We start from the raw sequence: 23,023 nt of genomic DNA on the forward strand, positions 1-23,023 counted from the left end.
GGTAAACACGAATATCAGCTTGGTCCAAAACTTTTATAGCCCACAAGAAGTTTTATTGGTGAGCATTCAATCACCGTTGTTTCTCGTGGTGTGGCCCACCTGAGATTTAGATCTACTTTATTTTTGGGCCCAAGCCCTAAAATGAGTTGTCAAAAACTGATGGGTGGCGTGGATCTGGAGCTCGGCCTTTTTTCTTGTAGCCATTGGTTTTCCAGTCCATGGATGATATGGTTAGGAGCACATAGTCAAAGGAGTTGTTTACAACCATAAGCAATCAACTATGGTCCCTCCAACTGAATGTTTGGAATTCTTGATTGGACCTATTATTTTCATAAACAATTTTTACTTTCCATTTTTTGGCAATTTTTTGGCTATTGATTGGATGGTTACAATCATTTAACTAGTGTGATTTTTTCTTAATGGTTCATTAATTATGGGCTGAACTTGATGTAAAGGTTCGAATCAATTGATTGGATTGTCCATGTGTCCCTATGCAACCTTTTGTTCTTCAAGCAATTGATCTTGTCTCATTTTACATGCCTTTTACATGGTCCTATCCAGTGTTCGAATTATCTCCGATATTATCAAAATATCTCCAATATTATTTATATCTAGCTCAGCGATACAAATAACACTGGTAGCGATACCGATAACGCTGGTAATATTAGAAATTTCAGGTATTAGCAATGTATCGCTAAGTATCGCCAACATATCAATATCGCTAATGTAATCGTCAATATTTGTAAATTCTAGATGTCGCTTGTATTGCCAACGCATCAATATCGCCAATATTTTTGACTATGTAAATTTTAGGTAATGCTTGTATCATAAGTGTATTGACAATATTTCAATAATATCGCCAACGTATTGATATCATCAAAATTTTGTTTGTTAGAAAAAAATTATTTAAACTTTTTTTTTTCATGGGCACATGGTTGTATATAGTGTTCAATTTGTCATTGATAATATTGATAATATCTCTATATTATCGATATCGCAACATGCGTGATATTGAGACTACAATCTTTCGTTACCTTTCCAATTGTTGATGATTTCTTAGTGAAATATTATGTGTTGATATTTTGCAATATCAATGGATGTTTGGATGGAATATCGATATCATCGATATCGCAACATATGCGATATTGAGACCACAATCTTTTGTTTCCTTTCCAATTGTTGATGATTTCTTAGTGAAATATCATGTGTTGTTGATATTTTTGCAATATCGATGGATGTTTGGATGGAATGTTGGACGGTTAAATAGGCCGAGATGGGATGATTGGACTGATTTCTTATAACAACACATGCTTTCTTATATATGCATTCTTTTTGCAATTTTTTATTTCTAAATATGCAAATATGTACATTTTAACATCTCCTGAAGTTCCGCTGAAAATTCCACCGTTTTTCTTATGTTTCCCCGCATTTCCGGTTATTAGCGATATTATTGGTAATATTGATATTGTTTCCATATCCCTAGCTAGCGAAACTTATAGCGATACCGATACTTTGAAAACCGGTCCTATCTTACTGGGGCCCACCAAGTCAATAGTCTAGATTAGAGAGCCATGAATTCTAGTTGTAGCATCTGATTATGTAATCTAGCGCTATTGTAGGTATTTTGAATTCATGGGCCCATTTTTATGACCAACTTGATGATTGGTTTAGCCTAATAATTGGCTTAAATATTGTTCACACCCCAAGTATAGGGTTGTAGTGTAGTAATAAACTCGTTGAGACCGAAGTCGAATCCACAGGGACTGAAACCTGTACGTAATATGAAAATAACTCGAACTAGAAATAGAATAAGATGAAATCTAAATCAGGTAAAAGGAAGAGAATAATTGTGAATAGATTAATTAAAAACTAATAAAAATAAAGGTAGGAACTAGGGTGCCAAGGATCCACTTGTAGCAATTAGGAAGCTACCTTGCATTGATTCAAGGACACAACTGGAATCAGAGTCCTATCCTATCCAATTTGTAGGAAGAGATTTGTCAGATCTCTTAACTTCTCATGGATCTAATCATTAATAGATAAGAGTGGTGAAGATTTGGAAGTGATCCCATCACCTAACCATGCCCAAGAGACTATGGCAAACAACAGCAATTTACCAAACCCACAACCAATCATAAGAGAATTGTGAAAATTAGGAAGGATTCCGTCACCTAACCATGCCCATGAGACGATGGTGAACAACAGGGTTCCCAAGTTCACAATCTCAATACATGAAAAGAGAATATCTTAAGCTATCGCAGGTCCATTGTAATTTGAGTCACAACAAACCATTAAAAACTAAAAATACTCCTTATAATTAAACTAGAATCCAAACGAGTTCAACAAAACAAGAATCAAAACCAAGCAAACATTCCAACCACACTACAAGCTTCACCTCTTAGCCCTAGCTAAGAGGTTTAGCCTGTTATAGACATGCTAAAATCTCTTAAATAAAAGCATAAAATAAACTAAGGAAAAGAAAAACCAAAGAAGGAAGAAGGAAAACTCGTTGCCAGCCCGCTCCACGTCCTAGCCTCCACGGTTGCCCAAGATCTAAGCATCCTCTCTCTTTCTCCTCGTTCTTTTTATAACATGAAGGACGGTGGATGGGAGATCGGTCAGCGTGCAGAAGGTTGGTGGATTTCTTACACAGCAACGTGCGCAACCTCTTTCCCAGCAAAAAAACAACACAACAGATCTACGTTAGGCCCAGTATATGCACACAAGTGCGTCTTGTTTTTGTAATAAGAGAATGTCTCTACGGACGGTTTTCGACAGCCTACACGATGGACGGTCTGGATTGTCGAATCGATCAGAGACGGTGGGGCCCAAAATCCCGGATTTTCTGCTTTTCACGGACACAGGCTCTGTTCGCAAGTGCTACACTGAGCTCTCGGTAGGCTGTTGTTTTGAAAATCCATATCGTCCATTAGATTCAGCTCAAAAAACCAGTTGGAATTGACTGGTTTTGGGTTAGATTCGGTGTGGCCCACATGGTTTTCTGCTCTACCGTCTGTCTTGCGTTTGGACGGTTGAGAATTGATCTTTGTTGTCATTTGAAATACCGCCACCTAGGCCTGAGTGAGGGGCCGTGTGAGTCTCATGGACGGTCTGGATTGGACCATTGAGGTATGGTGATGGCCCACAAGACTAAACTCAGATGCTTTGTTCAACAACAGGGAATGACAATTGCCCTTTTTTTGAATTTGAGTCGGTCAAGAGAGTTTGACTCTCATTGACCATACAGTACACGGCTAGTGCACATGTGCACTATGCACATCCCACACAAGGTGGAGTCCACTGTGCTTCTTGTGAGAGATCTGATCCGTCCATCCTTTTTCTCATCTCATTTAAACTGTCAAGACCAATTTTGAAGCATATCCAGATAGCAGGTGGGCCCAAAATCAATGGTTTATCGGTTGATCTGTCCGTTGGGCCACTTCCACAGGGATCCAACGGCTGAAATTCGACGCGTACGGTTCATTTATGGTCCTCAGGCTAGATATAAAGTTTCGAGCCGAACGGATAGTAGGAACCCTGTGATCTTGCATTCTGGACGACTTTCAGGCCTCTTTAATGTGAATGGCTTGATTTTCTTGGATATCTGGCGTGTAAATTCATCGATCTCGGTCCCCTAGGGTCCATCCCTTGCCTTGGTGATGACGGAATGTTAAATCCATGCTTTTAGTAGCCTTTTCAGTCTACGTTTATAAATCCACCTTGCAACATAAACACAATTAAAACAGGCCGTTAAACAGTATTATGTTCGTAAAATTAGGTAATAACTGGGGTCTAATATGCAATATTTGACCCTCAACACAACCCCCAACCAGCATTTTGCTAGTCCTGAGCAAAGTATGCGAAAATTAAGTTGAGAATTACAGGACAATTGCTATAAACTCGAGTAATTTTTGAAAAAAAAAATAATCCAGATACTAGAATTCTAAGATTCATGAATGTTGGGCATCACTTTCTCCTGGACTCAAGCGCATGGTAAGCTTCATAATCAAGTTCTAAATATCAATACATCAATTAGAAAAATTCCAAACATTGAGTTCCATGGGTGTATAGTGTAATCTCGGCTTATCATCATTAAGAGATCCAATCGTCAATTTCATGATAACATTGATGATCAAAAGGGCATTCAGGATAACCATACCTAAACCAAAACTTGCCTTATAGTTCAAATTTTTTTTTTCCACGGTTTTCACGCCGTGTCAACTTTGGGGAATCGAATCCTCACTTATAGGGAGCAGACCTATAGTGACGACTGTTCACCCACAACCACATTTATCAAGTAGAGTCAAGGAGAGAAATTGAATCCTCACCTATAGGGAGCAAACCTATGGTGAAGATCATTCACCCAACCCTTTTTAAAGACAGCCTTGCTTGAACATAATGGACAATTTCCCCAGGTTGGCTCCTTCCATGCCTCGTGACTACCAGGTTAATAATTCAATATCAAACTGAAGCTTAATCATGTAAGCTTGGTGTGATCTGTGAAATCATGACTCAATCAATGTTTAAAACTTCTATTCATGAATTAACAATACGAACTTGACTGTGAAATCTAACAGATGGCTGAATGCAAGAGTCATAAATTACCAACATTACGTATCTTATAGTTCTAAATCAAAGATGGTCGTCAACATCACTTTGACTTCAAAAGAATTTTCAGGAAAATTTTGGAAAAAATTTCCTCAATTTTCGCTTAAGACCGAGAAAACACTGATTAGGTAACCTAATCTCCTACCTTCAACCTAAAATCTACATTGTCCTCAATGTAAAAGATGTAAGCATGCAATGCACATGTGACAACGAAAATAAGGGAGAAGTGATGGAAAGATAGTACCTGGACGAAGGAATCAAGAAGCTTTTTCCAAAGAGAACGCAGCGTGAGAGCGGCTAAGCACAAGAGTTTAAGCAAACTATCCTAAAGCAACTAGAAAACAAACTAACCTAGTGGCATAAAACCATCTAACCTAGAACGACATAAGCAAATTACCCTAGTCCTATGAAAGCAGGGGAAAACTACTCAGTCATGCCGCAAGGTTCCTCTTCCGGCTAATATCTTGATAAATTTCTCAGTAGGTTTCTCAACAAGATCATCCAAAAGCCCTTTTTGCAATAGGCTTGGATGCCCTGGAGCATATATTTCCAGAGAAATTTATGGACCTCAGAATAAGGTTTCCTTTTAATTTCATGAGGTGTCCAAAGTATATATGATTCACCTGTGACAGAGAAAGTTTCAGAGTTAGTACCCCATGGTGAATCAGAGACTACAGGTAGATAAAATTGAGAAGAATTCTCAGAAAGTAATTTAGTCTCAACACATTCTGAAGTTCCAGACTTTGGTTCAATTTTCAGCTCCTTTTCCTTTAATGGTAAACATTCAGGGTCTGGGGAAGGAGAAGCTTCAGAATAAGAGTTCTCTTGGTCCATGACATCTACCGAGGTATTGTCTTGCAAGGCATCCACTTTGTCTTTTGACATGAGATCGTTTGAATTTGCAAAGTGTGCCAAGCAATCATCCAAAGAGTTGGGAAGTTCAGCTGAGCGTGACTTATTTTCCACATTGGAGCTCGTGATGATCTGCCCAAGGAATCCATCGTCCTTGAAAGTGGATGGAGGTATGCTCTCTTTCTCCAGTCCTGTACAGATAGATTGAAAATCAATAGGGGAAGCATCGATGTGATCACTCTGTTCATTAAAACTACTCAATCGCGGCGTTGGATTGTCAAACGTGTACAGTTCAGATGGTGGCCTCAACTGAGTGGTTTCAAATTGCAGGGTCGTAGCGAGCAACTCGTCCTTCTCCCGAATCACATCATCATTCGATTCAGAGGAGTGGTCCAAACATGTTTCACAAGAGTTAGAAGGGTCGGTTGTAAGGAGATCATCCTCCACTTTTAAATCAGACATGTCAGGTGAGAGGAGTGGCTCATTATGACCGACTACTTCGTGTACGTCTTGATCATTGACCTGGACCAAACTTGAGATTGATTCTAGGGGAATTTGAGCTGCACATTCATAATAGTCATCCCAATATGCATCAGTCTAATTTTGTGCAGTAATGCACACTTGGGATGGGATCGCTTTCCTCACATTTCATTCCTGAATTGGGTTAAGGTTCGAATAAATTAACCTTTACCTCATCATTGAAATCCTGTGTGTCATGTGAGGGAGGTATGTCATCATCACTGTATTTGAAAGATACCCACGTCTCTTGACCATTCCTTTGGACTGTCATCGAGATCGACTCATCGGGAAATTGAACCATATGCTCATTAATGGACTCCAACTCCTCATTTGTAATTCCAGAGTTCTTCAAAAGCGAGTTAGGATCACTTTCCTCGCATTGTATTTTTGGAATGAATTGTGGCTCGGATGAACAAGCCTCCTCTACCTTATCAAGGCGCCAATTAAGCACTTCCAACGATTTTCTAATTTCCGCAAGATAGGCCATGTTACGCTGAAATGAATCCTCTTGGATCGTTTCTGGTTGGATCTCAAAGGTAGGGGATCTAAGAGAATAATCATTATAACATGTTGTTGGTTCATTTCCCCAATTTTGATATTTCCACTGATTATAGTCATACGGATCATAGGTGGGAGAATCTAATGGTTGGTAATACATATTATCACGCATTGTTTTCTTTTTATCGGATGGGTGATAATAATTCTCACTCCCATAATTATGATAACCCCAACACTCACGTACTGTTTTGTTAATCGGTGGGGGTGTAAGTATTCTCCCTTATATGATCGCGTATAGACTTTTTAATCGGTGGAGGATTATATTCCGGTCGGTTCTCAATCATGGTTTCAAAAAAATTTTGAGACATAGGTTGTTTCCAAGCATAAGCATCTAACACTTTTTCACAGAACCTCTGGTTTTCTAGAAATAGATTACCATACTCACGTGCCCACTCTAGCCACTCTTGTTCGTTCATGGTGAAACCTTAATTCTAAATCTAATCCTAAAGAAAATAAAAGAAAAGATTCTACAACCGTATGGAAAGTAAGAGAAGTCAGAAAAAAGTTATTAGATTAGAGATTCCTAAGTTAAAACTTGAAAAACAAAACAAAATTGGTCAGTTTCTAAAAATAGAAAGTTTTAAAGGAAGGTTCTAAACCTAGAATTAGAAAGTAAGTTAGATTCTAAAAATAAAAGAAATCCTAGATTTAAAAAATTTCTAAAAATAAAAAAACCAAAAAACAAGAAAGAGATTACCAATTTAGAAAGTCTATCTCAGAATCCTAGAAAACAGGAAAGTTAGGTTAGTTTCTAAAAATCAGGAAAAAGAAAAACTTAATCCTAACCTAATCTTAAACTAATCCCAAAACTAGTTAATCTTAGAAAACGTAACCGTCAATCCCCGGCAACGGCGCCAAAAACTTGTTCACACCCCAAGTATAGGGTTGTGGTGTAGTAATAAACTCGGTCAGACCGAGGTCGAATCCACAGGGATTGAAACGTGTACGTAATCTGAAAATAACTCGAACTAGAACTAGAATAAGATGAAATCTAAATCAGGTAAAAGGAAGGGAATAATTGTGAATAGATTAATTAAAAACTAATAAAAATAAAGGTGGGAATAGGGTGCCAAGGATTCACTTGTAGCAATTGGGTAGCTACCTTGCATTGATTCAAGGACACAACTGGAATTAGAGTCCTATCCTATCCAATTTGTAGGAAGAGATTTGTCAGATCTCTGAACTTCTCATGGATCTAATCATCAATAGATAAGATTGGTGAAGATTTGGAAGTGATCCCGTCACCTAACCATGCCCAGGAGATTGGTAAACAACAACAATTTACCAAACCCACAACCGATCATAAGAGAATTGTGAAAATTAGGAAGGATTCCGTCACCCAACCATGCCCATGAGACGATGGTGAACAACAGGGTTCTCAAGTTCACAATCTCAAGACATGAAAAGAGAATATTTCAAGCTATCGTAGGTCCATTGTAATTTGAGTCACAACCAACCATTAAAAACTAAAAATACTTCTTATAATTAAACTAGAATCCAAAAGAGTTCAACAAAACAAGAATCAAAACCAAGCAAACATCCCAACCACGCTACAAGCTTCACCTCTTAGCCCTAGCTAAGAGGTTTAGCCTGTCATAGACGTGCTAAAATCTCTTAAATAAAAGCATAAAATAAACTAAGGAAAAGAAAAACCAAAGGAAGAAGGAGAACTCGTTGCCAGCCCGCTCCACGTCCTAGCCTCCACGGCTGCCCAAGATCTAAGCATCCTCTCTCTCTTTCTCCTCGTTCTTTTTACAACATGAAGGACGGTGGATGGGAGGTCAGTCAGCATGCAGAAGGTCGGTGGATTTCTTATGCAACAACGTGCGCAACCTCTTTCGCAGTAGAAAAACAACACAACAGATTTGCGTTAGGCCCAGTATACGAACACAGGTGCGTCTTGTTTTAGTAAAAAGAGAACGTCCCTACAGATGGTTTTTGACGGCCTACACGATGGATGGTCTGGATTGTCGAATCGATCAGAGACGGTGGGGCCCAAAATCCTGGATTTTCTTCTCTTCACGGACGCAGGCACTACACTGAGCTCTCGGTGGGGCCCTCTTAGGCTGTTGTTTTGAAAATCCACACCGTCCATTAGATTCAGCTCGAAAAACTAGTTGGAATTGACTGGTTTTGGGTTAGATTCGGTGTGGCCCACGTGGTTTTCTGCTCTGCCGTCCGTCTTGCGTTTGGACGGTTGAGAACCGATCTCTACTGTCATTTGAAATACTGCCACCTAGGCCTGAGTGAGAGGGGCCGTGTGAGTCTCATGGACGGTCCGGATCGGACCATTGATGTACGGTGATGGCCCACAAGACCAAACTCAGATGCTCTGTTCAACAACAGGGAACAACAATTGCCGTTTTTTTGAATTTGAGTCGGTTAAGAGAGTTTGACTCACATTGACCATACAGTGCACGGCTAGTGCACATGTGCACTATGCACATCCCACATAAGGTGGAGTCCACTGTGCTTCTTGTGAGAGATCTGATCCATCCATCATTTTTCTCATCTCATTTAAATTGTTGAGGCCAATTTTGAAGCATATCCAGATAGCAGGTGGGCCCAAAATCAATGGTTTATGGGCTGATTTGTCCGTTGGGCCACTTCCACAGGGATCCAACGGCTGAAATTCGACGCGTACGGTTCATTTATGGTCCTCAGGCTAGATATAAAGTTTCGAGCCGAACGGATAGTAGGAACCCTGTGATCTTGCATTCTGGACGACTTTCAGGCCTCTTAATGTGAATGACTTGATTTTCTTGGATCTCTAGCGTGTAAATTTATTAATCTCGGTCCCTTGGGGTCCATCCCTTGCCTTGGTGACGACGGAACGTTAAATCCATGCTTTTAGTATCCTTTTCAGTCCACGCTTATAAATCCACCTTGCAACATAAACACGATTAAAACAGGCCGTTAAACAATATTATGTTCGTAAAATTAGGTAATAACTAGGGTCTAGTATGCAATATTTGACCCTCAACAAATATTCATCTAGATGGACTTAATAAAATGGCATATTTGGTGTCAAGGTTTCTTCTGTGATCATAATATTTTGGAACAATTTCTTGCTCCAAGCTCTACTTGGTGTGAATATACAGCTTCTTACATGTAACTAACATACATGATATACCCAAATATAAAAACCAACTTACCTGTAAGTGACTTACAGCTTACATCCAAACAAAATAACTTGTAAGTAACTTCCAAGTGTAAGTAACTTATCTATAAGTCACAACTTCAAAAACTTATAGGCATCCAAACAAGCCCATAGAGAACTTTTATTGATATCAACCTTTTCTCAAAAAACTTGAAGAAAAACCGCACTTAGATAAATATTTGAATGATTAGCTGCTACACTACAACCCCCTTTTATAGATCCTATATAAATCTTTAATTAAAATCCCCCATGATGCAAGACATGAAAATTAACTATGATATGCAAGATCTCAGGCTTTAGATCAAACTAATTTATAAACATTCACATAAAATTTCCACATCCCACACAAAAGTTCAAACATTCAAGCAAGGGGAATCTGTACGGGTCCAGGCCTACACATGTTAGGGTTAGATCAATAAAAATTATAAGCCAAACCATAGTCAATGGGAAGTAAAACTCATCCACACATGCACAACAATCAGTCCCTAATCCAAGGGATTCACCAGTTTCAGTTCAGAGAACCCTAAGATTAGAAAAAGGGTAAATAAATTGTAAGTAATGCAATCTAGGGTTAGGGTTAGGGAAAATAGGTATAAGAGGAGTAAAATAGGTAGGAAATCTAAACTTGGAGACAGTCCCCGCCCGCGGACAACGGGCCAGGCCTGTCGCACGTGCGCAGGGGGCTAGCCGCACGTGCGAGGAGGCGTTGAATGTGGAAAGCGCTTCCTTGGCTCTGGTCGACCAGGGGAGGGCTTCAAAATCATCGAGTTTCATGTCGATCGTATGTGCGGTTTGTGCGTGGTGCTCTGCTAAAGTTTCAGCCCTCCTGTAGGGCTAGATTCTGAAAATCGGCTGTAGGGAGAAGAACTATTGCAAAAGCTGACGGATTCGAAGCTAGAATGGGTGTAGAAGGTGAGAAGTATGGATGATAAAGGGTAGGCGCGGATCGGGATAGATGTGGCTTTGCATCACGGTAGTTAGCCCTTCGATGAAGGGAGGGCTTCGTACTCAATTGGATTTTTCACAACTCAGGAACTCAGAGGAGTAGAAAAAACGCAGAATTTTTTTTATTAAACTTCCATGAATCAAAAAGCTACAAGGGGTGCCTATTTATAAGAAAACTTTATACCCCAAAACTCGCGCTATGTGCGTAACCTATTACTTGTTGATAAAGTAAACGAAAATAAAAATTAATCAAAGAAATCTAAACCATCCATGATATTCTAAATAACATTAATAAACAAAATCTAATATATGAGATTAATCCGACTAATGGGCCACGATCATGAGAACCCCTAATGGGCTTTACTTGACTATGGGGCCTACTCCAACGAACCAAAACTTAAGTCTTCTAACTAGGAGGCCCTCCTTGGCCATCGTCATTGATCCAGATCGACGGTGGGGCCCTCCTTGCGTACGTGAGTAGGGGAGCGGCGTGCGTGCGCATGTGATGTCCCCATCAACTCTCCCCGACTGCGAAGATTTCACCACAGGCGAAACAAAACTCCTGAACCGCTCCAAGATGTCAGGATCAAGTCTCTGAAGCTCCTCCTCGGTGAGCCACGTGCTGTCTGAAGCTGGGCGTGACTTCCATTTAATCAGGTACTTCTGAAACCCGCCGTCCGATGTTGAAACTATCTGATGGAGGTAGAGGCTAGGAGGAAAGGTCGGGAAGAGGCCATGGGTCAAGGGGTAAATTTGGGGAATCAGGATGGGTGGACGAAAGGCCGGACAAAGTATCAGGGGTCCCTTGAAAAGCAACTAGATCATCCATATTGAATGTGGAAATAATTCCCATGGAAGGTGGAAGATCTACCATGTACGCATTGAGACCGTTTCGCTTTATAATTTTGAAGGGTCCAGCGCTACGCACATGTAATTTACGAACGGCCCCTTGATGATACCGCTCGGGCCTAATGCGGATCATCACAGAGTCCCCTATATTGAATTCCTTGAAGCGTTAATGCTGGTCTACAGAAAATTTGTAATGTTCATTGCTAGTAGTGATCTTTCGCCTGATTTCTTGATGCAATGAATGGATGTGATACGCAAAAGACTTTGCTTACTCTGATGGCCTATGGGACAATGACATAAGGACAAGATCAATAGGTTTCTTAGGTTTATAACCAGTAACAACTTCAAACGGACTTAGACCTGTGGACCTATTGAATGCAAACTCGACTATGGGTAGGACGATGTCCCATGTCCTGGTATGCTCCCCTACTAAACATCTGAGCAAACTCCCTAGGCTCCTATTAACCACCTCAGTTTGACCATCGGTCTGAGGGTGGTAGGCAGAAGAGAATTGGAGCCTAGTATTTATCATGTGTCATAATGTCTTCCAAAAGTAACTCATGAATCGTACATCACGGTCAGACACATGGTTTTTGGTAACCCATGCATTTTGACGACCTCACTAAAGAATAACTTGGCAACACGAGATGCGTCGAAGGTCTTAAAACAAGGAATGAAGTGGGCCATTTTAGAAAAACGGTCCACGACAACGAATATGGAATCGTGTTTCCGAATAGTCTTGGGGAGTCTAAGCAAGAAGTCCATACTGATGTCTTGCCAAGGGATGAATGGAACTGGCAAAGGTGTGTATAATCCTGTATTTTGTTTCTTCTGCTTTGCCAGTTGACAAGTACGGCATTGCCCTATAATTCTGGCCACGTCTCGCTTGAGGCTTGGCCAATGAAACCTATCATCCACTAGGGCAATGGTCATGTCTCGACCGAAATGACTCGTGACCCCTCCTGAATGTAACTCCCAGACAAGAAAATCACGGAGGGAGGTGCGTGGTATGCACAAGCAATCACTCCTAAACAAATACCCGTCTAAAATAAGTACTCACTATTAGCTCCTGACGGACTCTCTAACAATGACGCGTACACAACTCCAAAATCTGGACACTCATAATAATCTTCTTTGATACGCTCGAGGCCCGTAACTTCGACACTCATGGAATTAAGTAACGCGACTTGACGACTCAACGCGTCGGCAGGCTTATTCTCTACACAGGCCTTGTGCTTAAGCACAAAAGTGTACTCTTGAAGGAATCGAACTCACTTGCGTGCCTAGGGTTTAATTTCTTCTGAGAGTTCAGATATCTTAAGACCTTGTGATCTGAGAATAAGACGAATTCTTACGACAATAGGTAATGACGCAAATGGCGCAGTGATTGCACTACCGCATAGAACTCTTTGTCATAGGTGGAATATTTTTGTTTCACCTCATTTAGTTTCTCACTAAAAAAGGTGACGGGGTGCCCTTCCTGACTAAGTACTCCTATGCCGACTCCTGACGACATGCGACTTCAAAAGCTTTTGAAAAATCCGGAAGTCGCATGACTGGAGCTTCAGTCATCTTGACCTTGATCTCCTTGAAGGCCTTCGAGGCTCCCTTTGTCCATTAAAACTCTCCCTTTTTTATGCAATCCGTGATGGGAGCCACAATGGAACTGAAACCTCAAATGAACCGCCTATAGAAGGTAGCTAAGCCGTGAAAGATACAATGTTCTGCAAGAGTACAAAATGACATAAACACACAAATAAAATTACATCTATTTCCAGTCCCCTTCAAGCTGGAGCATGGATATCAATCATGCACAACTTGAAATACATATAAAGAAGATGATAATCAATGTGGACCATTGCTCCCCCTCAAACACAACATGGGAGAATACAAGATCTTCAATTGGTGATTGTCTGTAGACTGTAGCCAGTGTTTTAAATAGCAGTAGCATGTTGCGTAGTGTTCAACCCTCTGTAGCGTGTAGCGAAATAGCGTAGCGTGTAGCGTAAGCTACACAATACTTCTATTTTTTAATTTAATATATATATATATATATGATAAATATTAAATAGTAAGAAAAAAGCAAAATATATAAATGTCATATTCTTCAAAAAAACATACATCACAGTGGACCCTACGCATGTGGGCCATGCCATACACACACCACAGTGAACCCCATGCGTGTGGGCCATGCCATACACATACAACAGTGGACCCCACGCATGTGGGCCATGCCATCCACACACCACAATGGACCCCACGCATGTGGGCCATGCCATACACACACCACAATGGTCCCCACGCATGTGGGCCATGGCATAAAACACCACAGAGGACCCCCACACATGTGGGCTGTGGCATAGAACACCACAGTGGACCCCATGCATGTGTCCCACGTGATGGTTGGATGGGTCAAATCCATGTCATACACACCACAACCCCCATAAAAAGAAAAAAAATTGAGAAACTAACACAACATTTCAGTATAAATAAAAATAAAACTCATTAAAAATGATTAAAGGGCCAAAACATACCTTAAATAGAGATTTAATCAACTTAAAATTGATTTTTGGGAGCTACGTGTCCGCACGACTGCGAAAAGAGGGATACTCGATTTCTCCCTTGTTTGGGCTTCAATGCTCTTGAAATTCCAGCAAGATGATGCTCTTGTAATTCCGATTGAACTCCAAAAATCGGATTTGAGAAATGACTCTTCGAAATCTTGGAATCAAAGCTTCAAAAATGGGGAACCTGCGGCTGCTGCAGCATTGCAATAGGGTTGTTCGAAAACCCTGTTGCGATTGTTTTAAGTTAAAAAAAGACTTATAATATGAGTCCCCCACCACCTACTCAAGAGGAAAGATGCCCAGTCACCACCATTTAAAAACAAGTTTTTAACTAAAATGACTTTTATTTTAAAATTCTTACGGTAGTCCCGAGGCATACGCGATATACGCTACATGTTACGTATGTGTAGCATAGCGTGTAGCGTACGCTACAGCCCTTGTAGTGTACACTACTACGTATTTACGCTATTTTATACGCTACGTAGCCTTTTTGGTACGCTACGTTACCACGCTATTTAATACACTGACTGTAGCTTGAACCTTCTTCATTCGTTGAATCTTCTCTTCAAGTAAGAGGCCATAACCAAGCTCCAAGTCACCAACCTGTCATCCACATACAAAATTCTCTCACAAACATATGTAATTTGTACAGTAAATGAGTGAACTACACTCACAACACTTGAGAGAATACACACACAATAGTATGTGGAGACATGCAACACGCACAATACAATTTGAGTGAATTACACTTACAACTAACAACAAGGGCTTGATAAAGGAAGAGATGATGAACTGAAAAGAGAATATCCACTACATGTAAAAATCCCTCATGCCAAGTTGAGTTAAGTATTATGTCGAACACCTTATGTGAGTAGAATACTTCTAAGCACGAAACAAGCACACCAACCTCGCAATCACCATCAACACGATTTTACACCGCATTTCGCAGCCCCATAACATCTAATCATGAAGAAAGAAATAAATCTTAGCAAAAACCCAAAAATCAAGGGACGACGGTACCCATTTCTCAAGAAAGATGTCGTAACGCACCCAAATCTCGATGGAACTTCATGATTCTTGTCTCTAGTGATTGTTCTTGATCAATCGCACCTACCCAATGTGGAAAAACTGCCCCAAAATCCTTTATAAAAACGACACAACAAAAATAACGAACTTTGGACTTTTTTTCTTCGATTTTCCCTATTTTTGTTGAAAGACCATGAAAAACACATCCAAAAATTGTAGAAAAGTTATCATTATTCCTTTAAAAACATTATATCTTCCACATCCCATACTTTCTGCTTCAAAAAGACTATCTGTCTGTACACTACTGACGTCACTCTTACATATGAATGATGTCAGCATGGGCCCCACTGTCATAGGCTATGATCAGGTCCCAACTATCGTATCAAATCAACCAATGGAAGTGTAGAGAGAAAAGGGTGGAGAGAGAAAGAGAGAGACGACTAAGGCAACTCTTGTGTTGTGCTAGTTAGACTAATGACTAACTCACAAACACATATTAGCTTTGAAGGAAAGATACAGTGCTCCACATGACTACAAAATGTATATACACGCACAAACAAAATTACATCTATTTCCACAATGATCTAATACATGTGTTTTATCCACACCGTCCATCCATTTTTCTAGATCATTCTAGGGTATGAGCCCAAAAATGAGTCAAGTCCAAATCTCGAGAGGACCATGTCACAATAAAACGGTGGTGATGGAACACCCACCATTTCGTTCTCTCTCTCTCAAAAAAAAAAAAAAAAAGAGGAACACCTGCCATTAAAAACTTCCTAGGGCCCACTGTAATGTTTATTTGCCATCCAACCTGTTGATTACATCCTACAGACCTAGATGAAGGGAAGACACAAATATCAGCTTGACCTAAAACTTTTGTGGCCCCCAAAAGTTTTTAATGGTGAGCACTCAATGACCACTATTTCTTGTAGTGTGGTCCACCAGTGATTTGGATTTGACTCTTTTTTGGCTAATGCCATAAAATGATATGGAAAAATGGATGGACGGCGTGGATAAAACACATACATCATGGTGGGACCCAAAGAGCATCGACTAGTAGCCATTCCATACTGATAGTGTCAGTAGGCGATCCCCATCCTGCAAGATGACTCTTGGTCTTTTGTTTTTTTATTTTTGGAAATTTTAAACAATTAAATACCTTATAAATATGGTATTTACATTTAAGTAATTAAGCTACATCATTAATGATGGGCATTTTTGTCATTTTATGAAAACATGTGACCAAAATGAGATGAAGCTAACAGAAGGTACCCCCTTTGCCAATTATCTTGATTAATAAGGTAACTTAATGAAAAGATAATTTAAAAAGGTACTGGGACGTAAATACGGTGTTAATGGGGTAGTATTTTATAAAATTCCCTTTATTTTATTTTTACCTAGTATTCAATGTGGAATACTGTAACATGTGTAGGATGATTAAGTATACAAAACTTTGCCTTAGATTATTCTTGATAACCTCATTTTTTTTTTCAAAGTTTTTAATTTTCTGCTGAACAATTGATTAGTGAATGGGAATAAACATGTGGAAAAATTGTTGATTTTTTAAAACTTCCTGGTAGTTGATTCTTGAATCTTGATAATATTTGTGTAGTAGTTATTATTATCTGTTTATATTTTGTACTCATTCCAAGGGCCTATTAGGTTATAAAATTAGCAGACAACACGAGACAACATTTCCACCAAAGAGTCAACCGTTACACCATCATAAACATGGTGAAAATTAAGTAGAATACATTTTTGGAATCCTCACATTTTCCAGGTTTTTTGGGATATATATATATATATATATATATATATATATATATATATATATATATATAGAAAAAAACATAGGGGCGGCGCAACGGCTGTATATGCATGACAATATTGGTGGCACCATTATGCCCGCCGATACTGATTCGGCATACCGTGGGTGAAAGCAAATGCAAACATTCTATCTTTGCATCCACTGTTTCCCAAATAGGTGCTAATGTTTTGTCAGTGCAATTTGTTTGCATATTATTCAAATAGGCCCTTGATGAATTAGATGAGCTGGATCATGGTGGACATAAATTAATCAGTAAGATGATCTGAAGATGCCACAATGACAACAAAACATAGAGGCTTCTTTGCACGCTGTTTCTTGGAGAAAGAAGTTAACAACAATATTGTGTATCAAAAAGAATGGTGAGGTAATGCCAAAACCTCTCGGAGTAAGAATAAAATCTCAGCACAGGTTTCAAAAGCAAGTATAAAAGACTGTTTTCAGAATCATGGAGCAAGGGTAGACAAGACAAGGTGAATTTTAGTAAAAATCCTGATCATCAACTAACCCGATAGCGATTGAAGAGTCCTGGCAATGCTCCATAACAAAAATCCTAAGAAGCTTTAAACTACATATGTGTGCGTGCATTGAAAGAACCACTTTTTCTTGGAGAAGAATAGTATTCCAGAGGATGTTGAGGAATAGGAAAAGGGCTAGATTACTATGAGCTTTTCCACCATATCTTAGATGGTGGTTACTCATGCACTGTAGACTGTGTCATTAATGTAAACAATCCAAACTGAGATGGTGGTTACTCGTGCACTGTAGACTGTGTCATTAATGTAAATCAATCCAAACTGTTCAAGTTGTGGGCTTCTATTTACGGATGGACAATATAGCCATAAATCAAATTGACAGATGACCTTAACCAAATGGCATTGACTTGAATTTGGATTGCTGGTTGTTGCCTTTTCAGCCCTTCTTTTTGAAGTCAATCAAATAGATCATTAAGACTGTCTAGTGGTTACGATTATCAAAATACGCTCAATTCAGTATGGGGCTCGTGATTTTGACTGTTTAAATTGACCTAAACATATGATTGCGTGTATGATGGATGAGTTGCTGCCATTTAAGAAATGGAGGAAAACTCAACAGTGTAGCCTGTGGAAGAAAAGTCCCGTGCAAACAGGTCAAATCCACTATGCAAAAAAAAAAATAAAATCAATATCATTGAGATGGATAATTTCAAACTGCAATCAATTAGAGATTTCTATTTATTTAAATTACCCATAACCAGGCCCTAAAAGAAATCTTTATTACACAAAAGATCTATCTTCTCTGATAAATATAATGAGGTGTTAGGAGATGATTAATGGTGTCAATGACCTACAAACACTATTCATTTTCAGTTTATGTGGTCATGGCCTTACAGCAATGCATAAATGATGCTGCATGATTCCCAGTAATTTACTCAATGCATATAGATATATTTGTCTTCTCTTGTATTCAGCTTTTGCTTTAACTGCACACCGAATGTTGTTCATTCTCCATTGACTGCCTCCAATAAGTTGTGTGCCTTGCTTAATGGCACCGTTCTACACCTCACTGAGTCAACTGAAACTTGGCCCAATTCAACTCAACTCAGGGAGATTTCGAGCTGTGTCACTGGGAGGGTATGCCAGTGTATGTGCACTAATAAGATGTTTATGGGGGAGGAGGGAGTTGAACCTATGATCTCTCACAAAGAAGAAACAAACCTAAGCAGCAAACGGACTGATGGATTGCTGAAAGTTTTTGTGTTTTAATGATGTTAAATATGTACCTATTCTAATTTTTTTAATTTATAAACTATTGAATATGAGTCAAGTCGAGTTGAGTCTTCGAATTAACCCGACCTGGCTGAACATCGAGCCGAGTCTAGTTTTCGAAATTTGGTTGATGATTGATTAGTGCTGATGTTTTTCAATGTGGATGATCCTTGATCTTTCTGGTCTTTGCCTTTCCATTGGTTTTCCAGGTCATTAGAGACAGGAGATGGAAAGAGATAACTGCTGTTTTCAGTTTCCCCTCGACAGCTACAAATGCATCTTTCATCTTGCGAAAATACTATGTTTCCTTGATTCATAATTATGAGCAGATTTATTTCTTTGGAGCTCAAGGTTGGACTGCTACCCCCGGTTCGTATGCACGGCATCCTTCCATGCTGCTGTTTTTCTGTTTTCGTATTCTGAATAATCAGTGCTAGCCTTCTCACCTATCAAAACACCGTCTTCCACAGTTCCTCCGCCAGTTCCATCTCCTGCCTCTATTCCAGTTCAAGGGTCGGTGGAACCTGTTCCACCATCTTCAGAAGCACAGGCTGCTTCCCAGAAACGGAGGAGAAGCAGAGCGGGGGAGTGTTTGCCTGGAGGTTGGTTCTTCTCCTCTCCAGCTCAGAAATGTTCATTTTAGAGTTCTGCTGTCTCTTCATTCCCCAGAAGACCTGAGAATATCCAAGTATGCTTGGGTTTTCATTATGTAACAATTGCAGCCCATGCTTCATTGATTTCCAGATGAACCGTGCTACCTTACATAGATACCTGATGCTAACTTCGTGTGGGTACGTACCAATAACTGAGAGCCACATGAGTGGATCTTACATGAGATCCACCCGTTCATCAGGTACACTGCCTCATATTCACCCTGGGAACTGAACATCATGATGATCCAAAACTCAAGTAGGCCTCACCATAGGGAAATGGTTGGTATGGGATGCCCACCATTAGTTATTTGCAGGGACCACCATGGTGTTTATATGCCATCCAATCCATTCATTTGATGTCCCTAACCAGGATTAAAGGATTACCCAAAAATCACAGTACTCCGGAACTTATGTGGGCCATATGCGCAGAGATTTTGGAGGTTTTTTTGTATAATTTTAAACTGTGCGAGTTGATTCTGCCTGATTTTTGGGATCTAGGTAGGGCTGCCAATGGGCCGGGCCTGGGGTTGGTCTTGGCCTGGATTTTGAACTCCTATTCAAAATTCTGGTTTTGCAGGCCCAAGCCTGGCCCATTGACACCCCTAGATCTAGGCCAAACAGTGGGTGGTGTTCCTGATGGATGGGGTTGATTCATGCACATTAAATCATTTCCCCATGTAAGAGAAAGTTACCCCCGGTAGGTATCTACATGAGGTACACAAGAGTTTTCCTTTCCAAATACTAAAAGTGTCCGAGATGGGAAACTGCAACTATTCAACTGGTAGCCTGACAAAAGAGTACCATTAAGAAAGAAATTACAAGGACTATCCATCTTCAACCGAGAAAAGCACAAAAATTCAATTGCTAGGACCTCCCGACATGGGAGTCTTTTGGCATACGGTGCAACCAAGAGGGCCTCATCACACTACTGGTTTGGATCTCCAAACCATGATCCCCATCTGTATGAGCTGAAAACCTGAGAGTACTATAGCATCTAATACCTCAATGCTAAAAAAATTTAAATTGTTTTTTCTTCATGTGTGACTGATGCCTTTACGGCTGTGATGATGAGTTTCACTAGTAATGAGATTTATCTTGTGTGGTCTCTCTTCAAATGATCACAGCGAGTCTTCCGTCGCCAGTGGGTTGTCCGGTCTTTGGAGTCATTGATGGGAAATTCGAACATGGGTATTTGGTCACTGTCATGGTTGGCTCGGAAAAGCTAACAGGAGTACTATATCACGCTCCTGAATACTCAGCAGCCCAAATGGCACATTATTCAAGCATTGCCAACCATGGTGGAAATGGCAATGCTGCCACACCAGGTGTCCGTCGTCGCAGGCGTAGGAAGAAGTCTGAGATGAGAAAGAGAGACCCTTCCCATCCAAAGCCAAACCGAAGTGGGTACAACTTCTTCTTTGCCGAGCAGCATGCCAGATTGAAGCCTCTTCATCCTGGGAAGGACAGGGAAATCAGTAAGATGATTGGTGAACTCTGGAACAACATAAGCGAGACCGACAAAGCTGTAAGAATACAAGAAAATAACCCATCCTATATCCTAAACATTTATACTTGAGATATAACGCAAAATTCAAGCTGGTCCATTTATCAGATGGGGCCACTTGCACCTTAAATAAACAGGGGCTAAGTTTTTTTGCAAGTGCCATTAATACAAATGGACAGCTTAAACAAAATCTGGCCAAGTTTTTGTAGGTGACTAGGTATTCATTTGCCTTTTGTAGTGTGGCCCACCTGATGAGTGAATCAGCTTTATTTTTTTGGCTGCAGCAAACTGAAGTAATGGATGGTTTGGATGTCCCACAGATGTGTTGTTGCTGCATATGACATTAGCAGACTGCTTTAAAATAAACCATCTATGTAAATTCTCAGCTGCTTGCTTTTGAATTTCAGGTTTATCAGGAGAAAGGTGTCAAGGATAAGGAAAGATACAGGAGTGAGATGGAGGAGTACAAGGAGAGATTGAAGACAGGCCCGATTATCAGAAATGCTGTGCCAATCCAGCAGCGGCCAGCAGTGCCGGAGGCAGTTGATGTGGAACTGAAAATAGAGATGGAGGAAGAAGGTTTTCCTGAAACTCCAGGAAATGACAGCAGTTCCGAAGAAAGTGACTCTGAGGAGGGAAAACTTGCCGATAAGGATTCAGAAGTTGGGGCATCTCCAGAAGCCGGAACAGCAGAAGGAGATGGTTTTGAGTTACAAAGGAGGAATCATGATGGTTGAAATGAGAATGAGGCTGTCAGGGGGTTTGAGCTTGGACAATCCATCATAATCAATGAAAAAAGAGGTACTGACCGATTGGTATTTAATTTTAGTTCGGTTAAAAAAAAAAAAAAAAAAAATTCTAACAAAGATGTAGTGAGTTGTTCATAGCTGATCGGGCATAGTCTTACTGATTAATATGAGTTTTCTTTTTCATGTTCCATTTGATTGTTTCTTTGATTTTCTTTGTAATCTGCAATGCAACATGAAGATGTCTTTTTTGGGGGAGTTAACACAGCTAATTTATACAATCAAAGCTCGATTTCGCTGGTATATTTGATCTTTTCTATTGTCCTAACCTTTAGTTGCTGTCATGGTTCAAGGCAGTAATTATTACTATTTCTTTCGGTAGTATATTTGATATCTCTCTCCTTTTATCTATCTCCCAGCCACCAGTGGCAACCGCATCCCAGCTACAGCAGCCGTAGTCATTGCCGGCTGCCAGTGCCCCCCCCCACCCCCCCTCTCACTAAAACCCTTATGAAAAAACTCCAAATTGAAACGCTAACCTTAACTGGAAACAAAATGGAAAAACCATAAAACAAGGGAAGGAGACAGCGAGGAAAAAGAGAGGAGAGAATATGGAGGACGCCGCATCTGGATTGCAATGGTGGAGGAGCTCTACCCTTCAGCAAAAGTGTAAGAGCAATCTTTTTTTCTTGTTTTTTTTGCTCAAGGCCATAAGCCATTTTAAGGTGTTCAACAACTCTTAAATGGCTTTCCACAAAACTAACTTTTGTCACACAAGTTACTGATATTCTGCTGTCAGCCAAATGAGTAGCTTATTTATGTATCCAAACGGTGCCCTTAGTTTGTAGATGTGGGCTGTGATTAGTTAGTCGAAGTCATTGATATGACAGGCCCATCATAAATGGACCATTTCCCTAAAATCTCCCAAATTGCAAGATCCTAGCCATCGAATCATTGAACTTTACTTCATTGAATGTGGTGTGTTAGCGCATTTTTTTTTAACCATATATTTGCAGCCAACAACATGAGCATTAGAGTTGACCAATTGAAAGGATATTTTGGGAATAGTCCATCTATGGTGGGGCTGTCAGATCAATGGCTTAGATGGGACCAACCATGGCCCTCACATCTACAAACGAAGTTCCCAACAGGGAATCTCGGCCTATCACACACACACACACACACACACACACACACACAGGATCCATCAAGAGCAACCCATATAAGGTTGTGCCATTTAAAAGGTTTGGGCTAACATCCCCATGAAGGTGGGTGCGTTAAGGTTTGGGCTAACATCCCCATCCGTGTGTGTGTGTGTCCACCCAGGTTGAGTTACTCCATGAAGAAGGTTGACTTTGATGGCTATTTTCAGGAAGAAATTACAAATTGATCATTTCCTTGCCGTTAGATTAATTATCACAATATTCCTTAAAAAAAGATTAATTATCACAATTCAATTA

The 23,023-nt window shown here is 40.0% G+C and overlaps 1 protein-coding gene across 5 annotated transcripts in view; it reads left to right on the top strand.

Annotated features, from left to right (window-relative positions):
• Positions 1-21,866, top strand: part of LOC131239773 (high mobility group B protein 15-like) — a 33,152-nt gene extending 11,286 nt beyond the window's left edge. For 4 of the 5 annotated variants that reach the window (XM_058237639.1, XM_058237642.1, XM_058237643.1 and 1 more), the window contains exons 4-7: positions 18,870-19,029; positions 19,131-19,262; positions 20,438-20,838; positions 21,225-21,866. In XM_058237639.1, the coding sequence (XP_058093622.1) occupies positions 18,870-19,029; positions 19,131-19,262; positions 20,438-20,838; positions 21,225-21,554 (1,023 nt within the window). In that variant the 3' untranslated portion in view covers positions 21,555-21,866. The remainder of the gene's footprint in view (positions 1-18,869; positions 19,030-19,130; positions 19,263-20,437; positions 20,839-21,224) is intronic. The other variant, XM_058237644.1, reaches the window with a different exon arrangement.
• The last annotated feature ends 1,157 nt before the right edge of the window (positions 21,867-23,023 follow it).

This window comes from Magnolia sinica, chromosome 3 (assembly GCF_029962835.1).
Source record: "Magnolia sinica isolate HGM2019 chromosome 3, MsV1, whole genome shotgun sequence".
Lineage (NCBI taxonomy): Eukaryota > Viridiplantae > Streptophyta > Magnoliopsida > Magnoliales > Magnoliaceae > Magnolia > Magnolia sinica.